Source organism: Phaenicophaeus curvirostris, chromosome 10 (genome assembly GCF_032191515.1).
Source record: "Phaenicophaeus curvirostris isolate KB17595 chromosome 10, BPBGC_Pcur_1.0, whole genome shotgun sequence".
In the NCBI taxonomy this organism is placed as follows: Eukaryota; Metazoa; Chordata; class Aves; order Cuculiformes; family Cuculidae; genus Phaenicophaeus; species Phaenicophaeus curvirostris.
In genome coordinates this window covers 2461640-2480516 of record NC_091401.1, presented here as the reverse complement: position 1 = coordinate 2480516, position 18877 = coordinate 2461640, and the positions used below count along the sequence as shown (strand labels likewise).

Below are 18877 nucleotides of genomic sequence, written 5' to 3'. Positions count from 1 at the left end.
TCCTGCCCAGGGCAGGGGTGGGACTGGACGGACTTTAAGGTCCCTTCCAACCCAAACTGCCCTGCGCTAACCCCGTGCAGCTCCAGGCTGGGGGACGAGAGGCTGAGAAGCTGCCTGGCAGGGAAGGACCGTGGGGTGCTCGTTGGCAGCGGCTGAACACCGGAGAGCAGCAGCCCAGGGGCCTCAAGGGTCAGCGATATCTTGGCTGGGGTCAGGGCCCCCGCCAGCCCCGGGACGGACCAAGGCGGGAGCGGTGGGGGGGGAGCAGAGGGATCTCCTTCCCCCCCCTCCCCGGCCCCGCAATGGAACGCTCCGCCCTCCCCGCGGGCCAATGGCGGCGCGGCAGCCGCACCACGTGACGGCGGCACCGCCGGCCCTGTTTGTCCTCGCACGTGCGGCGCGTCACGTGACGCGAGGAGGACGGGGACCCGCGCGCCGCCCTGCGGCGGGGAGGGGGGGAAGCGGAAGTGGCGCGTCTCTATGGTCGGGAGCGACCAGAGCGCCCCTCTCCGTCTCTATGGTCTCGCGGGCCGACGGGAGGCGGGCGGACCATGCCCCTCTTCCCTCCTTACCTCACGGGCGGGGAGGAGGCGCCGGCACCGAGGAGGCCTCGAGCCGCGCCGCCCGCTCCCCCCAGGAGCCTCGCCCGGGCCCATGGCTCCATGAGGCGAGAGGGGACCGAGGCGGCGGGGCAGCAGCGGCGGCGGCGGCGGGGCTGAGGCGGGGGGGGAGGAGGAGCCGCGGCCGGGACGGGCGCAGGAGGTGAGGGGGGGCGGCGGGGAAGGGGTTAACGAGACGTGAGAGGGACGGCGGGGAAGGGGTTAACGGGGCGTGAGAGGGGCGGCAGGTAAGGAGTTAATGGGGAGTGAGAGGGACGGCGGGGAAGGGGTTAATGAGGAGTGAGAGGGACGGCGGGGAAGGGGTTAATGAGGAGTGAGAGGGACGGCGGGGAAGGGGTTAATGAGGAGTGAGAGGGACGGCGGGGAAGGGGTTAATGAGGAGTGAGAGGGACGGCGGGGAAGGGGTTAATGGGATGTGAGAGGGACGGCAGGGAAGGGGTTATCTGAGGCTGGGGCCGGAGGGGAAAGGGTTAACGAGGGGTGGGAGACAGGCGGGGCGAGGGACGGCGGGGAAGGGGTTAACCGGGGTGCGGAGGGGACGGCGGGGAAGGGGTTAACGGGGGAGGGGGGAGCGGAGGCGGGGGGCAGCGTGGAAGGGGTTAATTGGGAGGGGAAGGGGTTCCCTGCAGGAGTCGCTCCCTGTCCCCACGCAGAGGAGGAGGAGGAGGAAGAACACCGGGTCCCCGGGGCCGGTGGGAGCCGCTCCCGTCGCTGTGAGCCGGGGAGTCGGGCTCCTCCGCTCCCTCGAAGTTCGGCTCCGGTGTCTGGGAAGGCGAAAAAGGGGGATTTTCCTTAGCTCTGGTGGAAGCTTCCTGCGGGCGCTGGGGCTGCAGCAGCTTGGAGGAACATCTCGAGCGTTTGTTGTAACCTCAGAGCAGCTTCCAGCGCTGAAAGGGGCTCCAGGAAAGCTGGGGGGGCTCTGGAGCAGAGAGTGCAGGGACGGGACGAGGGGGTGGTTTTCAGCTGAAAAAGGGGAGATTGAGATGAGATTTTAGGGAGAAATGTTTTGCTGGAGGGTGGGGAGGCCCTGGCCCAGGTTGCCCAGGGAAGCTGTGGCTGCCCCATCCCTGGAGGGTTCAAGGCCGGGTTGAATGGGGCTTGGAGCCCCGGATCCAGCGAGAGGTATGGAACTGGCTGGGCTTTGAGGTCCATTCCAACCCAAACCGTTCCATGATTCTGTGAAACCATTCCTTGTGCAGATAGAATCTCTCTGGATTCTCACTCTGGAACCTTGTGGGGTCTCTCAAGCAGAGCAAGCACTGCAAATGCCCAAGTTTGGTGTTGAGAGGCACCTTTCTCTCTCTCTCAACACATCCCATACCCATTCTGGTCCGGTCCAGGTTCATGCGACTCTTAGGATAAAGCCTCGTGAATGCACCTTGCATTGTTTTCAGGTACAGAGACGGGAGGGAATTGTTGCACCACAAATTTCAGCACTTATCCCCCTCCATTCTGTGCTCATTCAGTTCAGCCCCCAGCGAGATACTTGGCAGAGCTGGAGGGAAGCCCTGGTTGTTAAAGATGTAGCCTGGTCCTTATGAGAGCTGAGCGTGACGTCCAGTTCTCCGTGGCATTCTCTGCGACTTATGTGTCTGCACTTTCAACCCCATTTAGCAGATGGGGAATTGTCTTTCCTTCCCTTTGTGTGTTTAGCTCTGGTGATGGCCACGGCATTACACTGAATTAAGTTCCTACCCTTGACATCTGGCACTCGCCTGTTGTCCTCGCTCATTTTTGTCCGCAGAGGCTTTCCTCCCTGTATTTGTTCCACCCCTTTTTGTGATGCAAGGGCTTGCATTCTCTTGTTTGCAAGCAGAACACCCTTCTGGGGTTCTTTTTTTGTCCTTTTCCTGCCATTACCGCTTCCCTCTGTCCGGCCTCTGTGCCGTCTCCATCTCTTCCTCTCCTCTCATCCCGACTGTGCGCCCCACACCTTTACTTATGAGCACTACTGGCTGACTTCATCCTAGAAACGAGACGCAGATCCTGGTTCATGGAGCCTGGAACGTAATCAGTTGTTTAGAAAATGGTGGTTCAAGGCTTGTAGCTTCTCTTCCTGTCTTGCTTAGGAAATCGAGGGCTGCACCCCTGGGAGTCCAGCCCTCGAGGTGTCGTTTGGAGTTGTTGTTGCTCTTCTAGTGAGAACAGGGAAGGGAAATGCGTTTAGGGGTTTCCAGTAGCTGGTTTGGTGCCGGCATTGACCCAGGGGGAGCGATGATCCGGATGGGGTGTATCTACAGGCCAGTGATTTTGTCTTCTGCTGTTCTCCCACTCTTTCATTCCCTTGAAGGGAAGGCTAATTATGTTCTCTTGTGATGAGCTGCCTATTGAAGTGGTAGTAAGGTGGATGCTGGTCTCTTCTCTCAAGTGATAGGTGACAAGACACCTCAGCACACCTCGCCAATAACTTTCCAAGTGCCATTCCGTGCACGTTGTGTTCACGCTCTTGATTTGGGTGTGAAAACACCCATTGTGCTTGCTGAACTGGTTTTAGTTTTGTACTTGGTTGCGTGTTGTAAGGGTTTTCTTCCTCTGTTTGTTGCTAAAGCAAACCTCTCTGACATCTTAGCAGAAGCAAGGAAGCAGCTGCTGTTTTATCACCTGTAACTGTTTTGTGTGTTGCTTTTTTTTCCCCTGCCCCCTCTTTTGCCAGGGTTCTGCAGTGCTCCAGGCGGCGAGTTTTGAAGCAGGATGGGAAAAAGACGTTGTGTTCCTCCACTCGAGCCCAAGCTGGCAGCTGGCTGTTGTGGGGTCAAGAAGCCCAAACTGTCTGGGAGTGGAACGCACAGTCATGGGAATCAGGCCACGACTGTATCGGGCTCCAGTTCAGGTCCTCTTCAGAACCACCAGCACACAGACGGGAATAATGGAAGGGAGAACGTATCTGACTTGACTTTGGGCCCAGGAAATTCCCCAATTACTCGAATGAATCCCACTTCAGGAGCTCTGAGCCCACTTACTCGGCCCAATGGAACTGCCAACAGCACCAAGAACCTGGTGGTGACAGCGGAGATGTGCTGCTACTGCTTTGATGTACTCTACTGTCATCTCTATGGTTTCCCTCAGCCACGACTTCCTCGATTTACCAATGACCCCTAGTGAGTAAATCCATATGCGGGAGGAGAGCTGAGAAACCAGCATCAGAGCCGTGATTTGGCTGGGGAGGGATGAAGGGTTTCTTATGGAAAATGGGAAATGGTATGCAAGGTGGGAGCGGGGTGTTCTGCAGCTTGCTTTGTCTGTTGGAAACAAAAAGCGTTGGGCTGCAAGTGCACTAAAGAGTCAAAATATTCTGTGTTTGTTGGAGGAGATGAGTGGAGCTTTGAACTGTGGCCTCTGAGGGAGAGCGTGCTTAGCTCTACAGAAGGAGAGCCAGGCAAAATGTAAGGAAGCGTGATGCTTCTTCGGGTCACAGTCTGACGTGTTGCGTAAGACGGTGTACACTTTATCGAGGAGTGCAAACCCAGTCAATAATGTCCTGTTCAAGTCTGCTCCTTCTCTGTGAATAGATCCCTCTGCAAAAGTTAACTGCGCCGTGCCTCCCGGGAAACCGTACTGAAAGAGCAAGTGAAACTGCAATCGGAGTTTTCAGAAAACAGTAAAATAAGGTTATTAATTTAAAAAGGATCCTGCTTCTAATCATAGAATCGTTGGATAGTTTGGGTTGGAAGGGACCTTAAAGCCCATCCAGTTCCAACCCCCCTGCCCTGGGCAGGGACACCTCCCACTGGATCAGGTGCCCAAGGCCCATCCAGCCTGGCCTTGAACCCCTCCAGGGATGGGGCAGCCACAGCTTCCCTGGGCAACCTGGGCCAGGGCCTCCCCACCCTCATCATGAAGAAATTCCTCCTTACTTCTAGTCTAAATCTGCCCCTCTCTAGTTTATCCCCATTTCCCCTCATCCTATCATCACGAGCCTTTGTGAACAGTCCCTCCCCAGCTTTCTTGTAGCCCCTTCAGGCACTGGAAGGTTGCTCGAAGGTCTCCTCGGAGCCTTCTCTTCTCCAGGCTGAACAACCCCACCTCTCTCAGCCTGTCCTCATGTGGGAGGTGCTCCAGCCCTCGCATCATCCTTGTAGCCTCCTCTGGGCCTGTTCCAACAGCTCCATCTCCTTCTTATTCCGAGGATTCCAGAACTGGACACAATACTCCAGATGGGGTCTCACAAGAGAGGGACAGAGGGGTAGAATCCCCTCCCTCGCCCTGCTGGCCGCGCTGCTTTGGATGCAGCCCAGGACACGGTTGGTTTCTGGGCTGTGAGCGCACGTTGCCGGCTCATGTCAAGCTTCCCATCCACCAGCCCCCCAAGTCCTTCTCCGCAGGGCTGCTCTCAATCACATCATCCCCCAGCCTGTATTGAAACTGGTTATTGCCCTGACCCAGGTGTAGGACCTTGCTCTTGGCCCTGTTGAACCTCACGAGGTTCTCACAGCCCCACTTCTCCAGCCTGTCCAGGTCCCTCTGGGTGACATCCTGTCCTTCTGGTGTGGCAACTGCACCTCTCAGCTTGGTGTCACCTATGAAATTGCTGAGGGTGCACTCTATCTCCCTGTCTACATGATTGATGAAGATGGGGTGCTAACTTAGTGAAGGTAGAAGGGGAGGGACTTCCTTCCGTGAAGCAAGTGGAAGGGAATAATTGCCAAGTTAATGGGTTTAGCAGGGAGGGGAACCAAAAATTTGGCAGTAGTGGAACTGAAAAAGTGTCTTACGGAGATATCACCAGTTGGACAATATGGGGAGGAGGGGAGAGTTAACTTCCAAGGACGATACCAAGGTTAAGAAGAAAGGAGGTGTGAACAAGAAGTGAGGAGAAGGATTTATGAAGGTGTTTTGCTTCGGTGAGATTTGTTTATCTGCAGGTTGCATGCGTAGGTGTGGAAATGTTAATGTTGTTAAAATGTTTGGTGGAAGAATTATATGGGAAAGATCCATGACAGATACGCCTTCTAACACTCCTCCAGGGGCCACGTCCAGAACAACTGACAGAACAAAAAGTTGTCGACATCCTTAATTTCAGTTAATGAATTTTAAATTGATGTAAAGGAACGTTGGCTTAAACAGGTCAAGGACTTGCGCTGTGTATTGAATGTCTCCCCACCTTATTGGCTGTCGGTGTCGATGTAGGTTGTGCATCCATGCAGTTATTATCTGAGCAGGATTATGGATACATGCTCTGAATGCTGCTGCAGACTAAGCTGTTTAATATTGTAAATACAAGTGAAGGGAGAAATACTCTGGACTAGAATATAGAATAGATCCAGGGACTCCCCAGACAGAAGCGTTTCTGTTGTTGTTTTTCATGCCTAAGCTGTCTCCCTTTAGAAAATCATAGATTGATATGCTTATTATTTTGTTACTTGAGATACAAAGGGGTTTGGGTTTTTTTGTTCTCGTTCTGCTCTTCAATCAGTAAGACGTTATTTTATAGAGATACATTCTTCTGGCATTAGAGGAGGCTTCTGGCTGGGTTTTGTCGCTGTTTCTGTTGACTAGTTTCAAAAAGGATGTTCTTTCAGGAGTCTCAGCTGTTTGAATTTTATGCCCAAGTTTGAGAGGTTGAACATCATTCACTGAGTACTTCTGTGCTGATAACTGGAAATTCTTTTAGATCTGCAAGCCAAAGTAAAACCAGCTCTTCTCTTTTCCTCCCCTCCAGGCAAATGCCTGCCTGAATTTTCTTGTGCTTCAGCTTTTGTGCTGTTGCTTCTAGCAAATATTTGAAAGCACCCCTGGGAAAAGCGTGGGGTTTGCTTTCTTGCAGAGCAGCATGTGGGGATGATCTGTCACACTTGAGACAGTCGTGTAATGAACTTCAAGCCAAATGTTATCAGTTATAAAAGTAAGAAAAGTGAAAATGCATCATTCATTTGCATTGGTGTCCTTTGTAATGTGGTGTAAGAGATCTTTGAGCAAAACAAAGATGTATGCCAGGAGTCTCTCCGGACAGTGGAAAAGAGGCTGTTGATGGAAGGAACAGAAGGATGTAGGTGTTAGTCCCAATTGTTTCTCATAACCGATCTTTTAAATCGGTGCTGAACCCTCAGGAAAAAATAGAAGGAGTTGTGAAGGTCAGGATTCTGCATGAACAGAGTAGTAACATAAAAGTTACAGGGCTCTGATTTGAATGCTGCTGTGAATTCCAGTTACCAGCTTCAGAGGATATGCACTCAGACAATAATCTGGATGGGAATTATGGAGTGAGTAGATACCTGTGGAGCGAGAGAACCTTGCATAGGCGTTAACAATGACATTCATACATCTATGGAGAGAAGGTGGCATTGCGAAACTTGTAGTTATGTCCAAATTAACTTGGTAAACGAAGCAAATATCCCCTTTGCTATCAGGTTACTGAAAGCCTTACAGTTTTGAACCTGTGTGGCATGCAAGTAGTTAATTGGTTACTTATTCCACTTTTGTACTTGTCTTTGGGGTCTTTTTAATAGTAGATACTACAAACTGGCACTGAACTATTCCTTGCAGGTGTCTAGTTGTCATACAAGATAAATAAGAAGATACTCGCATCATAAAATTTGTACCGTAACAGTTTTTTTCCTGGTACAAACTGAATTCTGATTTGTATGAACTATATTTTGCTACTTTATAAATCCCTTTGTAGTTGCAACTGGAGAAGTTGCTGAAATTCCCATCTCCTCAGCCTAGCAAACTCTTATCAAACACACCTAGGCAAGATGCTGTGGCTCAGGGGGAAAGTGGTTGCCATAATCTGCTCAGGATGTGACTGCAGAGAGCTGGTAAGTGCTCTTAGGTGAGGAAGATGTACTCACAGGCAGAAGATTGTTGTGATTTTTCTCAGTGTGTCTGGGAAATCGAGGGGCTGTGGAACAATCGACTTATCGTCAGCTGCACCTGCAGTTTGCTGAGCCCGTTTATTCTTCAGGTACAGAACCAACGCCTTTCCTACAGTGAAAAACTTTACAGGAGTGAAGTTTGATATACTTGTACGAAACCATTTATCTTCTTTTTATGCCTCAGTTGGTGTGACCACAGTGAAAAATTGTTTAAAATGTGCTTTAAGGTATTTTAAAATATGACAGCCTTCTGAATGTAATTATCCTGTCCTTCCTGGTAATACCTCTTCTATTGTGGATGCAGAAAGCTGTTTCACAGCTCAGTGGAAACGTTTTTTGGAAGGAGAAAGGTGAATTGGAAACGTGAACCTGTAATTTGAATTGGAGAAGAGAAGAAACTTAGATTTTTATTCTGTGATGCTTTTCTTTTTCCCCCTCCCCTTTCCTGTGTAGGATGAGTGTTGCATGGGCTAAGTAATGGTTTCAAAACTTTCATTAGGTTGAGTTAAATTTCCACTGAGCTTGTGACAGTAATGTTCTTCAGAAATCTCCTCTGTAAGCTTAGGATCTTTTCTTGGTAAGCTTCCTAATGTATTTTCTTAAGTTCTGTTTTCTATTTCAGCGTACGGTAGCTAGATGAAAATGTAGAGGAATGATGTCCTCCTGGTGCCTTGAAGTGGTGTTGGAGAATTGGAATAGTAAATAATCTGTCTGAGGTGGCTCACAGATGCGGAAGAATGTTTCGACTTCCTCTGTGGGCAAAATACTTCACAGTTATCACTTGAAGGCCGTTTGGTATTTTGGGTTGTGCTTCTGCCATCCGTCACAGCTGGTAACGAGATCCTGCATGAGGGATTTATGCTGTGATAGAGTTTTAATCCCATTATTGCCCCGAGGAACACCACTGGGCATCACTTCGTCACTACGATTTAAAGAATGGTCTAACTACTGCAGCATAAGAAGATCTGTTCCCTGTATTTGAGGAATTGTCCACGCTCTGTGCTGGTTTTGTTGTCTGAACAGGATGCTTCCGTATTTTTTGTTATGTTTGCTGCAGAAATATATTGCTCTCAAAAGCTTCAAGAGTTTGAGGAAAGCAGGTGTCTGCACTCTCATGTAGAATCAGTTATTCTGGTTTTATGTTTTGGAACTCCTGCCAATGTTTGTTTAATTTTGGAACATTATTTTCTCAGTAATGCTACTGAGAAATAACACCATCGTTCTCTATCTGTTACTTACCTTTTAAAGTTCAATAGAAACCCATAAGCTGATGTTTGGAATCACTAATGACTAACTTCTTATTTATGCTTGGGTTCAAAGTGACCACATCTTGTATTCAGTACTCTTTAATCTTAACAAGTAGGAGCAATCATCCTGCTTTTATAATTAGATCAGCATCATCAATCACCTCGCAAAGTGTTCCAGATGTTTGGACGTGCTCATAGAGCTGCAGCGAGTGCTCTCCTTTCTTTACTGTTTCTCTCCACAGCTGTTTGCAGCTTCACTCACTTGGGTAGGCGTGAAGCGTTCGTGTCTAATATTCGCAGTTGTCTTTATCTGTCACCTCACAGAGCTCTTCTGAACCCTGTTGTTCTGAGCCCCTTGCTTTTGGGGGCTTCATTGCGGCTTCTAGTTTAGCAGATTGAAACGTGCCTGCTGAATTTGAGAATCTACTGTTACACCTGTAAATCCGTGATAGTAGACAGGGAAGTGGAAATCGTGTGATGTTTGAGTAGGAACGGTATAGTCAGATAAGTGTTCGGCAAAAGAGAATCTGTGTAGAGTTCAAATGTAAGGTAAGCAAACGATATGAACATAAACTGAGCCCTGGGGACGGACCCTGAAGTCAGATCCTCCTGGAAATAACAAGGGGGATGAAAAAATCCCCTAGGCTTGCTTTTTTTCCCCCCCCAAAAAAAGAAAGCTTTATCACAAACCTGGATTATAGATGTCTTGTGGAATGCTTGGGGGTCTTTCAGGTTCAACAACACGGTGAAGAAGTCATCTTATTTGCTTCACCTGTTTGGATTTTTATATGGGTTGTCACGTCAGCTGGTGGATGCCAGTGAGCGAGGCCGTTCCTCACGGGAACGAGTGACTCGGGAGGGGACAGTGCAACATGTGGCCTGGAAGGAGTCGATGGAGAAGGGGCAGGGTACTGGTGGAGGGATGGGAGTGTGCCCCGACTCCGCGGGTTGTTGGTTTTACGTTTGAGGGTAGGGGCTTATTACAGCTGTGTAGCAGCTGAGGAAGTACGTCTGTTTGGGTGTATTCGAGGGAGAGAAAGCAACTGCACGCTTATGTGCTCTTTTACAGCTCCTTGGTCTCCCCTTAGCAACCAAACATCTCTAGACGTTGGAGTATTTATGTTGTTTTGCCTTTTCAGTCCACTCTTTGTGACGTGGAAGACGGGGCGAGACAAGCGGCTTCGTGGCTGCATCGGGACCTTTTCAGCCATGAATCTTCACTCAGGACTCAGGGAATACACATTAACCAGGTGATCATGTCAAAAATTAAATATGTCGGTTTTATTTGCTCAAGAGCTATAAGGATTCCAGGTTAAGATGTTGGATCAGTGTAATTCAATGTAATATGCTTGACAATAAAATAAACCCGAGAAATGTACAGTAGTTAGAGTGAGGTAATACATCAGTATTTAGTGGAACATCTGCAACAGGTGGATTTTGGGTCACGTTTCAAGGCTCACGGTGAATCTATCTTGCACACCAGCAGTGTTGGCATCCTGTGCAGCACACAATTTCTCTCTGGCCACGGTAAGTGGAGGAGAGCGCAGGAAGCTTGCACTAGTGCTTGAATGTTACAGGTCATTAGATTAGGAAGAGACGCAAATCACTTTCTCTGCAATAGCAAAGAGAAACATGTTTCACAGAGGCATAATCAAAAAGGGAATAATGGAGCATTTGGTGCTTATGTTAGGTAACGTACCTTCTCTTTCCTTCAGTGCACTTAAGGACAGCCGATTTCCCCCCCTGACCCGCGAGGAGCTGCCCAAACTCTTCTGCTCTGTCTCCCTCCTCACTAACTTTGAGGATGCCAGTGACTACCTGGACTGGGAGGTGAGAACAGGTGCATTTGGAACTCTGCATCACTCTCTCGTTCCGTTTGGGTTCGGGTTAGTACATGGCGCTGTGTCTCCTTCATTACAGGGGTGGCATGGGGACAGAAGAAACTGGGAGTAGAGGAAACGGGGCTGGAAGACTAGAAGGGAGGAAGAGGAGGAGCTAGCAGTACGCATTTGGCTGGAGGGGGATCTGGATGGGAATAAGAGAGACATGAAAGTGTTCCCTGGATTTGGCCCAACAGGGAATGGGTGTAAATACATAAGGAAAAACCTGGGAAGTATTTTGGTGCTGTGAATAGAAACTGGGAACAAAAAGTAAAGGCTGAAGGTATTAATCATTTTTAGGACCTTGCACATGGAAGTGTATTTCGTTCAAGAAAGGTTAATTTGTGGTTGGGCTATTTTAGGCATAAAATCTCTTGTGTAGAGATCTTGCCTTTCTTGCCCAACCTAAGAGGTGGAAAACTGTCAGTCTTCTGACAAGACTGAAGGAGAAGTGGCAGGGAGACTGGTTAGACTCGTCTGGGAAGGGTGGCAGAGTCCTTGAGAGACATACCTGGCAAGGACAAAGTGGGGAGAAGGAAGTCCTTATCAAGACAAAAGCCGAACTGTACAGAGAGAGAGAGAGAGAAGAGACAGTGTTGTGAGAATGACAACTCAGTCGTGGACTTGGTGTTAGCAAACACCTCTTATTTGGCTGTTCATTTCTATCTATAGGTTGGGATCCATGGGATCAGAATAGAGTTCATCAATGAGAAAGGTGTCAAACGCACAGCCACGTATTTACCTGAGGTTGCTAAGGAACAAGGTGGGTTTGAGATGGCAGCCAAACATGTCAACACGCGGTGTCACAGAATTGGGTAACATAAATCTATGGATTTTGGGTTTGGATTGTGATGCTACCCTCATAGTAGTGCCATGGAGCTACCAGGCTTAATCTGGATAACTGACGCCTGATACAGCTGCCACTGGATTTTCATCTGGCCTTTCTCTCATCCCACATCTGTGCACAGCTGTATCTTAGTGTAAAAAATGTTTTAGGGCTTAAGAAATAGAGGATCTCAAAGTACGAGTCTTCCAGCTTCATTCAGTGTTGCATCTTTCCTCTTCTATGTTTCTCCCACCAACTAGGATAACTGCAGGCTGCACAGCACCAACAGGAGAGTCCCTTTCCTCCTCATTCTTGCTAAAGTAGCATCCTCCAGATGAGGGCAGGAAACAGGGCCCCTCTGGAGCACACTTCCCACTCAAATATAGTAGCGGTCACCATGGTAACTGCTCAAAATATTGCCTCCTTTCCTCCACCTAGCAGAGTGGAGTGGTCGCATCCTCCTGGCTCTGGGGCAAAAGACTAAGGTAGGAATTTTAACTCTGATCTCTCACATAGCAGTGCACTGTGCTATCACTAGAGCATCAGGTTGATCCCCATGTGTCTTTGTAAAGAGCTAAGTATTACCTTGTTTTAAGGCTTAGGGAGCTAAACTCGAGCGGCACGTGATAAAACAGGTTGGGGTCCCTGCAATGGCAGCAAGGCACAGACCTTTCTAAGAGAGGTCATACGGAAAATGGAATTACTGTTGTATGGACCAGTTCCGATGAAAGCTAAAAGGACAGTGTGCATGCGTAAGACCGTGTATGTCCAGTTCTGCGCTGGCATTTCTAAAGCTCAAAGTTTCCTGCTTAGTTATTTGCTTTTCTAGAGTCCTTTTAATGCATCTCTTAGCTTTTGGAAACATCATTTTTATACTGAAGAACTTCTCTTGCTTCTGTTTTTCCATAGACTGGGATCAGATCCAGACCATAGACTCCTTACTCAGGAAAGGTGGCTTTAAGGCTCCAATTACCAATGATTTTAGGAAAACGATTAAACTCACCAGGTGAGAAGATCTGTCATCTTTAAATTTTACTTATAGTGTGTTGTGAGTGAAGTATTTGTGCTTGATGTAAGCCATCACGCCTCTCATCTCATGAGAGACATAATCTGAAAGGTGAAACAGTAAACACCACGTGTTAGGCATGGAATGAAGTGCCGTGTGTTCAGTCCCCGCAGGACGGAAGTTAGAGAGAAGCGCCCCTGGTTTCAATACCATCGTCCACATGAAGGGTACCAAGAACCTCTGAAAGTTAAAAAGCTTGATTTCTCTGTATGCGTACAATGGGTGCAATGGCCTTTGTTTTCTCAGTGTGCTCGGCAGTGGATGGTGTTGCTATTTGGAGGTGACAGCTGTCTCAAACCCCAGCCACTCTCTAGTCTGGCTAGTTCTCAGAATCTTCTTGCTTTTCTGTACCCCCAGCTGTCTTGTTGGTTTCAATAGCCTTTATGTTAGTAAAAATTGGGACGCTGTGGTTTTGTATAGAAACACTAATTTATCAGGTCATTTCTAACCTCTGGAGCAATGAGGTGGGTATGGGTTTTTTTTTATTTTTTTTACACAGGAGAGGACAGGATGAAGGTTTTCATCAAAATCTGGTGTAACGCGGACTTAGCGCTATTCACCACCACTTTGAAGTGACTGGCTCTGCTTTAGAAGCACCTTTGGGCATCTGGTCTCAAAGGGGACTTCACGTTTTGTGAGTTCTGGTGGTGCAACGTGCGCCAAGTCCCACGTGTGCTGTAATAAACCTCCCTTTAAACAGCTGTCCAGCGTTTGTTTGCATTGGCTTTTCAGATCTGAAGATAATCACAGGAGTAAATAATAGTGAAATACTGGTTAGTCAGTCTCTGAAACAGAGTCATCTTCCAGCAAATTTTCTGTGTCTTCTTTTTTTTGTTTCCCCACAGCAAGTGGGTAGAAAGAATTCAAATGGTTCATTTATTTCCTGTGTGCTGCTTCAGGACTCCCCTGAATTATGGTTGTTTTGAATAGGGTTCAGCTTTTGGGACGCTGAAGCTAGTTTGAGCTTAGATGGGTCATTCAGGCTGCTGTACGAGGCGATACCAAACAAAGTAGGTTTTGAAGTTAGCGGGTTCCTCTCAGTTTTTGTTGGCTGTGAGCTGAAAGGTGGTCCGGGATGAATGTTTTTATGCCTAGTCCCTTCCTACTGCATAGCCTGTTGACGGTATTGTTTTTCTGTGCTGTTCCCACAGGTACCGCAGTGAGAAGGTGACAATCAGTTATGCAGAGTACATGGCTTCCCGTCAGCATTGTTTCCAGAACGGCACTCTTCATGCCCCCCCCCTCTACAATCATTACTCCTGACACACGGCTGCATGACCAGTCCCACTCCCCAGTTGCTGCCAACGGCTACGACATCATCGGGGCAGACGCCTCCTCTTCCTGGTCCAGTTACTTCTATTACTGCACCATTTTATGATGCTAGCTTCCGTTGCCAAGTCTGCCTTCCCGCTGACCTGGGGGGAGGAGGAGAGCGTGACAGAACTTCAGGGGCCCAAGCCTTATCTCAGCCTTCCCTCCGAGCGGGGGTTCAGTTGGATCGGGGCTCCACGCCTACGGACTGTTGTGAGGTGCAGACGACCTCTAGGAGTGAAAGTGCCACTTCGGACCGATCCATTCTCGTGTGTTACTGACGCTCCGGAAACTCGAGTTGTTTGTTATGGAAGTTCCCCCCCCAGATCAAGTAGGAGCATTCCCCTGGCAGCCTGGGCAACGGAGTCCAACAAAACAGTTTTTAGGTTCTTTTAAATTTTTTTTAACCTCCGGTCTCTCTTGTGTACTGAGAGCTGATTGCGGTCCCCACACATCACAGGCAGACGTTACGATATCGGGGAGGGTTGAACGTCTGGAGAGCCCCTCATCCTCACGGACAGAAAACACTGATGGGTGTGAAAAACCTTGGAATGGTGTTGCAGAGGAATCCGTTATTTCAGTAAACCCTAGAAGGCTTTAATTATCAGATCCCACCATAGGTTGGATTCTCTAGAAATCCTCTTGGTTTACGGTTCCCGGGGTTTGTAGACAGCGCGTTGTAGCCTGCTGTGACGCTGGATGCTGTTACGCCTGTAAGAGAGAGCGATGTGGCACAAGCTGGGCATGTGAAGGACGAGGTACTCGCGTGTCCCTGGACAGGCCTCTCTCTTATGACCGAGTTTTGTGTCCAGACGTTCGTAGCGGAGCGCGATGGGATTAGGAATGGGGAGGGATGTTGACTGTAGTCAGACAAGCGAGACTGGAAACTGGAATTTGTTTAACTAACGGTTTTGGGGACCTTCCTTTTGATAGGACAGCCGCTTTCTCGGGTGTGACTATCGATCTAGAGCGTTCCCGTTCACAGCAAGCCTCTGCGATCGAGCTGGGTAGTCCCACTATTATCTTGTGCGGTTTAGTCGTTACCACATCGAGGCGAGGAGCGGGGAAACCCCTGCTACCCTGACTGTGAGAAACTCTTGCATTCTGTATTTCTCCTCCTGTCGTTGACGAATACAGGGACTGCTCTCTCCTAAGAGGAGGATGAGTTATCCGGTTGTTACTCTGCAGCATCACTGAGGGATGTCATCGACTTTACATTATGACACTCTCTCACTGAAGTCACTGGACTTCAAAATGTAATTCAGGGTTTTTTGTTTTGCTTTGTTTTCCAAATTTCTGGAGGGTCAACAATGATCAGGAAAGAAAATACAGGTGCGTAGCAGAGTAGTGGCTGTTTAGTCACATCTGTCTTCAAAGCTTGCTTGTGGGTGGTAATGATGGCTCTTAAAATTGGCTGGTGTCTCAAGCCTGAAATTCTCTCCTGGCCTGGGAGGGAGTAGGGCTGGTAGAAAGCTCAGAGCTGCGTGCTGCTGCTCCTTCTGGTCCTAGAGAAGCAAGCAGGATCGTGCAGGTTTTTGTTGTTTCGGCGTAACGTTCTCCAGCTGGAGGACAGAGACATGAGGGAAAGGAGGGGGTCCTCTTCCAGATAACAGTGCAATATCGACCCAGCTTTTGTCCTGCACTGGGTCATTCTTATAAATTGCCACTTTTTCCTTGTGATGTTGTTGAAAAGCAGTTGAAGATCAAGGGGTTGTTTCACGATTTCCTGCTGCCGAGAATAAATCGGTCCTGTTACAAACTGGAGTGGTTTGTAATTCCTCTGGCAGGTGCCGTGTAGTGACGGGCGAGGGTGGGTCAGCTCCAGACGTAGCATTCACCTCTCAGCTGTCAAACAGTACGATACATAGGGCTACGCTCATTACTATTCCAGTGTTCTATGTTAGAATTTAATTTCTAAAAGGTTTAAAACAAAACAACAAAAAAAAAAGCAAGAAAATGGTGCTAAAACTTCACCCCTGAGCACGCTCAGTGAGACTGGTCATGCAGGCACACGGTGCCAGGCTTTCCAACAATACTGTTTCTTTTCCAAACGTTTGCCCTGTTCTGTGTCTTCAGCAGTGTGTAGTGTTTTCCTGATTTCATTTTATTGGAGTAGGGGATGACGGTGGGGCGGGGTGGGGAGGGGTAGCTGTCGTTTCTAAAGAACAGAGTCTTAGGATCGAGTGACTTGGTTGGTTGGAGCCTGCAGTGGGCTAGGTGGTTTGGGACTGGGGAAGCCTCATCCTCTCCCACTTCCATTTCCCCACTCGGACTGTTTAAAAATAACAAACAAAAATGCCTTTAAATACATACTGTGTTCTTGTCTTGTTGCAGTGAGGAGAGAAGGTAGCAAATCAGAAAGAAACAGACTTTCTCAGCTTCAGTCCCGTAAGGGTCTGGCTATAACGAGCGTGTCGATAGTTCTGGCTCAGAAGAGTGTCTGACGAGGAGGGGTGGTCTCAGGAAATAATCCCATCTCTAGATCATTACCTGGCAGCTATGCGTAAGGATGATAGAGCTGAACTAGACATAAACTGTACTTCCCGTTGCCTCGGGGTGGAGGCAGCCAAAATCAGTGGCCAGTGGCGGTGAGAATTTCTCGGGTGTTCCTTGCCTGGGACAGCAAGGTAGAGCTGCTCCGTCTCAAAGCAGCTGGTTTGATCTGGATTCAACTCATCCTTAGAAGCAAGTGCCTTTTGGTCTAGAAGGGCTTATTCTCGTGACAACCACAACTGAGAAGTAATCTCGCTGCGGTTAGGAATTGTCTTTGTTTTACGGTAACTGCGGAAGAATGTCTTTGATCACTGGAGTCTGTCAGTGTTGGAATGTTCCCACTGTGAGGTTCTGAATTTCTGTTTCATAATGTTCAACAGTCAATCTCGGCTGAGGCCATTTCAGTTCAGGAAGGTTTTATGGTCAAAATGTCACATATCTACAATTTATCAGAACAGCGACAAAAATCTGTAAGAAAATCTAGGAGTTGATTTTAACCTTTGCACAGAATAATTTGTTTTCATAGTACATTAACCAACTTCTGCAATCTTCACTGACTATTAGTGCTGTTTTCTGTTTGTATTCTGGAAACTACATGTTGTTTTGTTGGGGGTTTTGGGGTTAATTTATTTCCATAAAGCAGGAGACCTCTTTTGACCTTCAGCGCAGAGATATCAGACCAATTCTTTGTATTACACTTGGTTGCCTCCTACCTATATAATAACTTCTGAGTGTAAATAATTGAACTCTATCCTCTAATGAAGTATTGTAGAGAATAAATAATAACGGATGAAGATTATTTGTACTGTCCTGTTTATGTGGGTTCTCGCAGCCTTCATGGGGAATAAGAGGAAATCTTTCTTACCTCAAAAGGTGAAGAATATGCTACGTGTACAAATACCAAACCTCTAAATTACCTTAAATGTTCAGAACCAATAGGGCTGCCAGAGTGGGATGGAAATAGTTAGGACAGGCTCGCTAGAAGAAAGCAAGAAAGAACAGTTGGAAAATTAAAACCAAAGATTGAATGTTTCATTAGTAACGATACAGCAAAGTATCTTTGTATCTTGAAATAACGTTGGCTTGACAATAAATCTCTCTTAGTTAGAATCATAGAACAGTTTGGGTTGGAAGGAAGCGAGCGCACGTTGCCGGCTCATATCGAGCTTCTCATCCACCAGCACCCCAAGTCCCTCTCTGCAGGGCAGCTCTCAATCACATCATCCTCCATAATCTGTCTCATCTTCCTTTCTTACGTGGGTTTTCCAGCTGAATTGGTAAACGCTGAGCCTGTCAGTATTTGTCAGGAAGAAGCCGGTGCGGATTTGAAATGACAAAGGATAAGTCGGGTGTTCTGTTACGTTTTGTTTGTTGCAGCAGCTTAGCAATACTTACTGTGGGTTTAAAAAGCTATTTTTTAAATGCTTAAATGAGAAATAAAAAGAAGGGGGGGGGGTGTCCATGCAGGAACACAGGAACATTCTCATTTGTCTCTTATTTGACTCTTGAGACCTTAACCAAACGCATCAGTGATAATTAATGTTTATCTTTCACTACAGCCTCTTTATAGTATCTATAAACTCTTGCAAGTATCTGGCTTTCTCTTGAATGTTTTAGGGTTTGTATTTTTAAGTGGAACAGATCCTGGGGGAAAAACAAAAGCAAAATTAATAACCTAAACCTCTGTGAGAGGTATGATAATCACCGTGTTCTGGGTAGATGGGTTATTTGAGAAGCCACCAGGATTTCAAGCGGTTTTCAATGCTTCTGTCGTCAATCTGGCACAGATTTCCTTGTTTTCTTGTAAACCTAATTGAAATTGTTTAATTTCCCAGATGTTCCAACAGATATTTTCATTCCATCTTCCTGAATGTTTTTCTGCTTGTGCCACTTAAAAAATCAGATTTCAATCAGCTTCTCTGCCGCTCTTGTTTATCCTGATAAGAAATGTTTAAGAATAGGATTTGACCCCTTCTTATTCTTAGTTTATTTTTAATGTGATCCTTTTCCCAGCGTGCAAGGAACAATTCACCCAGACACAGAAGCAAGTCTGTGAGAACAGGAGTGGTTTCTTCAGGTTGGTGTGGTTGGCGGTGATGATCTCTAAGGTCTTTAAAGCACAATATGAGCCGGCAACGTGCGCTCGCAGCCCAGAGACCAACCGTGTCCTGGGCTGCATCCAGAGCAGCGCGGCCAGCAGGGCAAGGGAGCAGCAGGGTCGCCTCCAAGAGCTGCACAGGAGTTTCCAGGTGGGTTTGGATCCCTCCAGAGGAGACTCCACAGCCTCCCTGGGCATCTGGTTCTGTCACACACAGACAGAGACAGGGTAGGACCCAGAACTGCACTCAAACATTTAGGGAACTTCTCCAGGGCTCCAAAACCTCTTAGAAAACTACCATCAGGGAGCAAAGATCTTCCCAAGCCAAGGAAAGGCCTCTCTAATTAATCTCCTCAAGTTTATTTAGAGGTATTTGTTCCTGGAGGTGTTGGATATTGTCTTTAATGGACTGGGAAGCACCTTATCATCCTCATGTGATGCAAACGCATCATCCCACTCCCTTCCGAATACAGACTATGCCCTTCTGCCCCTTAAGCATAAAATGCTTTGAGCTGGAAGGGACC

The 18877-nt window shown here is 47.8% G+C and overlaps 1 protein-coding gene across 2 annotated transcripts; it reads left to right on the top strand.

Moving 5' to 3' along the window:
• Nucleotides 1–518: 518 nt before the first annotated feature.
• On the top strand, nucleotides 519–17051 carry AMMECR1L (AMMECR1 like). 2 transcript variants are annotated; one of them, XM_069865323.1, is made up of 7 exons: nucleotides 521–762; nucleotides 3274–3718; nucleotides 9819–9929; nucleotides 10395–10509; nucleotides 11232–11322; nucleotides 12295–12391; nucleotides 13603–17051. In XM_069865323.1, exons 2-7 carry the CDS (start codon nucleotides 3312–3314, stop codon nucleotides 13712–13714), a joined length of 933 nt encoding a protein of 310 aa, XP_069721424.1. In that variant the 5' UTR covers nucleotides 521–762; nucleotides 3274–3311; the 3' UTR covers nucleotides 13715–17051. The 2 variants fall into 2 exon arrangements, 1 of the variants encoding a protein (XP_069721424.1); XR_011338133.1 differs by lacking the exon at nucleotides 13603–17051 and having other exon boundaries at nucleotides 519–762; nucleotides 11232–11870.
• The last annotated feature ends 1826 nt before the right edge of the window (nucleotides 17052–18877 follow it).

Excerpts from the sequence above, each read along its gene's own strand:
- AMMECR1L (XM_069865323.1), top strand. The coding sequence starts at position 3,312 with ATGGGAAAAAGACGTTGTGTTCCTCCACTCGAGCCCAAGCTGGCAGCT. Across the intron at positions 11,323-12,294 it reads TGAGGTTGCTAAGGAACAAG|ACTGGGATCAGATCCAGACC; the intron begins GTGGGTTTGAGA and ends GTTTTTCCATAG. Across the intron at positions 12,392-13,602 it reads AAAACGATTAAACTCACCAG|GTACCGCAGTGAGAAGGTGA; the intron begins GTGAGAAGATCT and ends CTGTTCCCACAG.